General features: G+C 61.0%; 1 protein-coding gene across 1 annotated transcript in view; it reads left to right on the top strand.

Annotated features, from left to right (window-relative positions):
* LOC103250812 (low-density lipoprotein receptor-related protein 3-like) overlaps positions 1–6,201 on the top strand; it is a gene marked incomplete at its 3' end in the record, with an annotated part of 11,127 nt that overhangs the window by 1,165 nt on the left and 3,761 nt on the right. The window contains exons 2-3 of the mRNA XM_021708211.1: positions 304–389; positions 1,160–1,207. Coding sequence (XP_021563886.1) covers positions 304–389; positions 1,160–1,207 — 134 coding nt within the window. The remainder of the gene's footprint in view (positions 1–303; positions 390–1,159; positions 1,208–6,201) is intronic.

Here is a 6,201-nt window from a genome sequence, read left to right as displayed (position 1 = left end):
AGGCCGTCTCCCGCCCGGAGCTGGGGCGGCACTCGGCGCTTGGGCGTCTGATCCGCCCAGGTGGTGTGTTGGGCTGGGGGCTGTCCGGGCCGGCGTCTGGACGGGAGGGGCCCTTGCCCTGCCCGGGAGTTTTCCGTCCGCTTTCCAGCGCCCTGTGTGGGCGAGAGGGGGAGGAAGGAGTTAAGTCCTCAGCCCACATGGCTCCTTTATTTACCATGGTGCGGGAGGGAGGCCATTATAGGAGCGGGGGTCATTAGGGGACACCCTGTGATGTCACCCCGTGAGGGTGCTCCAACCTGACAGGTTTGCCGAAGCCGCCGAAATGGCAAAGTCAAAACGTGGTCCCCCCCCCCACGTCCCACGAGTCAGGGAAGGCCCGAGCCCCCGCTGTGAGTGAGCTAAGTAAGTGAGAAGTCCCCAGCACACCCACCCCCCAGTCTGGCGGGGGTCGTGTCTTCAGGAGTCTGAGCTGCTGGGTGTGTTCCTGGGTGAGCAGGTTAGGGGCCAGGCCCCCAGCTCCCCAAGGCCCTCCCAGCTCAGGAGGCTTGGCATGGCTCTGTCCAGCAGAGCCTGGGTGTCCTGCCAGGGGCAGCGGGCCCAGTTCCTGGTCGGCCGGGGCTGCCCCTCCAGAGGTCTCTCATTTCTCTAGGCATCCTTGGTGGGGAGACGAGGGTGCATCCTGAGCCCCAGGGAACTAGGCTTGCTCTCTGATTCTGCTGTACCCGCTTTCTGGGCCCACGGCCCCCAGGCGGAGCAGTAGGCGAAAACAAAGGCCACGCCGGAGGAGGTGGGAGCCTGAGGGAGGCGGCGGGGGAGTTCCCGGCCTCCCTTCTCAATGCCAGCGTGGCACAGTGAAGAGGACAGTTCCTCACCCCACTAGCTATGTGTCCTTGTAAAGGAGATAACAGAAAGGCTTTCCCGCCCACCCCCACTGCTGGGTGAATGAGGCTGCTAGCAGAAGCCCTCTGTGGGACCCTTCGAGGGCGGAGGAGCCCTCTTGACTGGCAGAGTCTCTGGGGCTGCTTGGGGTCTCACCTGCGAGAGGAAGGGGACCAGCCTTGAGTTCAGCGGTTGTGTCCTGGGCCCCTGCAAAGGCTGCCACGGGTGCAGGCAGGTGCCTAGGTCCCCCACCAGCACTGACCCTGTTTGTTTCCCGCAGTGAACATCTTTCTCACCGGGAGGCTCAGCAGCGCGGTTCCCGCCCTAGGTAAGTACTTCTCTCCGTCCTCCCCTCCTCCAGGCCCTTCTGGGTCAGCAGCCTCTGAGGACAGGCCTTCAGGCTCCTAGCTCCACCTCGAGCTCCCTGGGCCTCTTTCCGTGTGGCCTTGGGCAAGCTTAAACTTCTCTGAGCCTCAGTGTCCTCTCTTGTAAAGTGGGTGGAATAACAGAATCTACCTGGAGGTGAGGGTTCAATGAGCCAATGAGGCGAGACGCTCCGCACAGGGTCTGGCACATGGTGGCTTTATGTCACTGGCCAATGGCCGAGGGTCTGTGCCATTGACACATTGTGCCTCCCATAGGCCGGGGGGTGCCCTGAGGGCCACGAGGTGCCATGAGATGCCCGCCTATTTGAAAACAGCCCCTAGGAATTCATTTATAGAGGTATGGCTGAGGGATGACATGGAGAAGCCCGTGCCAAGAAAGAGAAATTTACGTTCCTTGAGAGGAGGGGGAATGTCCTGCCATTGGTTTGGTCAGGCAGGAGCGGGAGCAGGGAGATGACACAGACCAGAGCCTTCATCTGGGTTTCCACAGAAAAGTCGAGGCAGGGCAGAGTAAACAGTTTAGGATCCGCCGGTTGGAGTAATTCTGGTGGGCCTGGGCTATAGGGGTGGGCTCTGGTTCCCTGGTACCTGGTCCAGGGAAGCTTTAGGGCAGGGGAGTATTGGCTTGCTGTGTGAATTGAGATAAGACGGTGGGTGGGTGGAGGGCATTCTTGAAAGGTGAGCTCCAGGCAAGCTGACTTGCAGGAGAGCCATAAGCACTGTGGCCAACAGTAGATACAGAATCCGAGAAAACACGGCTAGCACCCGCCCCTGCCTCCTGCCTGTCAGCATACTCTGTCCAGCCACCTGCCGTCACTGGGCTCTGGCCTAGTGCCGAGCACCAGAGGCAGGAGCGGGAGGGTGATGGCGCCCATTCATCCTCCATTGCTGCAGGGGATGCCAGGGGCTGGCCAGCAGAGGAGCCAGGCCCCCTCGGCACCACCGAGAAGGTTCTGAGAAGGGCCCCAGGGAGCCTGCTTCTTCATTAGTAAGTCCTGATGAACCTCCCCATCAGCCCTCAGCCAACCCGGAAAAGGTTTTAAAGTAAGCGCAAGTATTTACGTCACGATGTCCGGTCAAGGTGTAGCCAGGGAGAGTGTGCAGTCCCCGGTCTGGGGACCTCTGACTGGTTTGTTGCCTGCTGCCCTGCATGGTGGAGCAGGAGGTACTTGGGGTTTCTAGTTTTGCCCAGGGCCCAACTTGCTGCAGAAACCCACAGAGGCTGGCTCAGGTGTTAGGACCCAGAGCTCTCAGGGGGCAGGACCCCAGCTGGCTTCGGCCACTGGAGCAGGGAGAACCCAGGGCCGCAGAAGCTGTTCCCCTGGCCTGTCTCGAAGACTCAGCCTCGGCTTCCCTCCTGAGTCTCTCTGCTTTCTGCAGCCTCTGACTCGGGCTGGCCCGGGGCCGCGGCTTGCTCAGTGCTGCTCCGGCCCCAGCCCGGCTTGGCATCCCAGCCCCCACAGCTGGTGAACCAGTCTCCCGTCCCAAAGTCTAGGAAAAGACTGACCGGCCAGCCTGGGTCATATATCTGTGGCCGTGGTGGAGAGTCAGGAGGAAGGGGGAACGGGTGTCACAACTTACAAATGTGAACCTCAGGCCAGCCCTCCTGCTGGTGTGACGGGCGGGTGTGTCACCCCAAACATACCTGCCACGTGCATGTACCCCAGGTTTAGAGAAGTGATGCTCCAGGGACGAGGGCCATGCCTAGAGCCAGGGAGAGAAAGATATTGTCTAGGTCCTCACGTCTGCTTGTTCTTGGCTGTCAAGACCTCTGGCAGGGCCCACGCCACCCAGCTCCAGTGACTGCTGTCCACACCATGGCGGCCTCGGCAGTCTGGCCAGAGGTAGTGTTGTGCAGCCCTGGCTCTCCTGGAGTCTAGCTCTGACAACTCTAGCACCGCGCACCAGCTTTAGGCTGCCTGAGGTGCTCCCTTCCACCACAGCTCCATGACTGCATTTTCAGGACTTTTCTTATGGTTAATACCGCGAGGGAGTCTGATCAGGAACTATTCCCCAGCCCCTTCTCAGCCCTCACTGGGCTCAGACACTCCTGAGGGCCTGGCTGGGCTGCCTGGGGACCTCACAGGTTTTTGCCGCTTGCCCCTGCCCAGGTATGTCAGGCACTGACAGGTCAGATGACCCACCTCTGCATCCCTCCCCAGCGTCTGGGCATGGCCACGGTGGCCCCAGTGGGGTGAGCCCGGGCAGGGTCTTCACACCGCTCTCACCTGCAGCTTTCCCAGAGTGCCCGGGTGGGACTCCCCGCGTCCTGCTGCTGGGTGACGGCGGGCGGGTTGTCCAGAGTATTGATCGCCTTTGGAGATGAGATCTGCAGACCGTGCTTTGTGAGGTCTTCCTCATGTCCGCTCAGAAGCGTTTGACCACTCTTTGGGCCAGCAAAGGAAGACACTGGCCTAGAAGTGTCCAGTCATCTCTTGCCCACTTGAGCAGGCCACCTTGGCCTTGAAGGCAGATGCAGTCTCCTGCCAGAGTAAAGGCAGGTCACCCCCAGTGGAAGCTCGGTCAGACGGCCCCAAGCCCCCCCAAGCCCCTCTTGCCTCACTGGTGTCCCCCCAGACACAGAGTTTTCCAGTCTCTCCTCACTGCCCGCCCACCTTTACACAGCCTATCATGACCCTCACCTTCCACAGGCATTCCTGGAGACTGCCCCGCCCCACTGGTATACCCCGCCCGCCTGTCCCTGGCATGTCTGCCCGGAGACTTTCTCAGCGGTTCCTTGGAGACAGGCGAGACACACTGGCTCCATCTCATGACTGGGCAAGCCGAGGCCCAGGGTGGAACCGTGTGTCTGGCTGTGTGGGCCCTGGGACTGGGTTCATGAGACCCTTTCCCTTCTGTGCCTGCCCTGGGGTGGTATACTGGAGTGAGGGTGAGATGTGTCACCGAGAGTGCTGAGAGCTGACTGGCTGAGCTGGCGGCACCCTCCAGGCCCCTGGCCGGGCCGAGCAGTGTTGAGTCGAGAGCCCCCTGCCTGAGGCTCCCAGCTCTCTGTGCAGCCCCTGACCTCCCTGCTGTTCCACACCCCCTCTCCATGCAGCCGGGCCGACAGCCGCATAGCCCGTGGTCTCTGCGGGGCCCTTTGGAGAAGAGCAGATAGCTAACCCGGTGTCAATGCCCTGGTTGCCCCTGTGTGGGAATTTCTGGGGAGAGGTGTTGTCGGGGCTTTGTTGAGAGGCAGCGCTGGCTGGCAGTTGTCCAGTCAGCTGCTGCCGATGTGTGGCTGGTGGTCTGGAGAGAGAGTTCTCCACCCCGAATGGACTGGCCAGACACAGGTCTAGGAGGGAAAAGTGTCTGGCTGAGGCGGGCTGGAAGAAAGTCAGGAGGTGGCACCTGGCATGAGTGTCTTGACAAGATGGGCAGGTCTGTGTCCCCTGGGGGAAGGTCTCTGAGGCTGGGGGAGGGATGGATGGGGCCCTGTCCTCGGGCTGAGCATACGGGTGAACAAGGGGTGGATCCCACCCTGACTTGGGGCCTCCTGATGCAGAGGCCTGAAGCTTTGATTGAACATGTGCCTTAGAGGTATCGAGAGAAGATGTGGCCCCCAGCCTTATGGGGCCCTCCCTTCCTGGGAGCACCCCGTGGGAGGAGAAACCTCTTCTGGGTTTCAGAACCCCACATCTGCCAGGGCAACCCAGACCAGCACCCAGGCTCTCTGCAGCAGAGGGAACCAGGCCAAGGCGGGATGTCTGGGGGTGTTGCACCCTGAGATCCTACCCTGTGAGTTTAGTCCTGACCCTCCTGGGCTGGGAGCAGGGTGCATGGCTCCCAGTTTCTGGGTGAGGACTCTGAGGCCATCTCCCAGGGCCACATGGGTGGGGTTGCCAATTCCCTGTTAGTCACCTGGACTGCCACTGTCATGGCAGGCCCCATGGGGAGGGGTACAGGTGCTTGGACTAACCAGTCCTCTCAGTACCCACACTTATTGGGCACCTACCCTGTGTCAGGCAGTGTGTGGGACCCTGGGCCATGGTGTTGGCCCCAAAGGGAACTCACTTCTGTGGCAGAGGCTGGAGAGGAGAGGAGGGGGCTGAGGACCAGAGCTCTGCTGGGGACAACCTGGGGGACTTCCCTGGGAGGGGACCTTAAAGCTGAGAGTAGACGTTAAGAAGTGAGTGGACAGCCGGGCTCGGCGGCTCAGTCTGTCATCCCGCGCTTTGGGAGGCTGAGGTGAGTGGACTGCCTGAGCCCGCGGGTTCACGACCCGCCTGGGCAACTTGGGAGACCTCATCTCTACAATAAATCAAAAAATCAGCTGGGCATGGTAGCGCGTGCCTGTAGTTCTGGCTACTGGAAGGCTGAGGCAGAAGGATCGCCGGAGCCCAGGAGGTCGAGGCTGCGGTGGCTGGGAGCGGCCACTGTACTCCAGTCTGGGCGACAGAGTGAGACTCCAACTCAAAAAAAAAAAAAAAAAGTGAGTGGACAGGATCCGAGGGTGAGGAGGGCACCTACCAGGGACCTGCAGGAGCAAGTTCTCCTTCCTATGTGAGGGATTGTGGGAGGTCTTTGGGGTTGAGGGGTTTATAGGGGACAGGAGGCAGTGGGGGGCAGGGAGAGGGCTGGGACCACTACAGTGAATTGCGTCTTTGTCCTAGGAGCAGGGGAAGCAGCTGGAGGGCTTTCTCTCTCCCATCTGCAGTCTTGCCGGGAGCCAGAGAAAAGGCTGCTTCCTGGACAGCCGTGGCAGGGGCTGGCAGTGGGAGGACAAAGAGGTGGCATCACTGGGCTTGGAAAAAGGGTCATGCCTTGCATCCCTGAGCCTCGGCTTCTCCATCTGTAAAAGGGGCCTAACTTCGTCACAGGCTATTGTGAGGGTCAGGTAAACCAGTATGGTGAAGGGTCAAGGGGATAGGAAGGGTTCTGGCCAAGCGCGGGGGCCACTGCCCAGACCTGGGAAGGCCAGGGCGCGCCGGGGGGG

Source organism: Carlito syrichta, unplaced genomic scaffold (assembly GCF_000164805.1).
Source record: "Carlito syrichta isolate Samal-C Ts95f unplaced genomic scaffold, Tarsius_syrichta-2.0.1 Scaffold135574, whole genome shotgun sequence".
NCBI lineage: Eukaryota > Metazoa > Chordata > Mammalia > Primates > Tarsiidae > Carlito > Carlito syrichta.
Note: the sequence above shows the minus strand (reverse complement) of the source record. Positions and strands in the feature narration are given on the sequence as shown.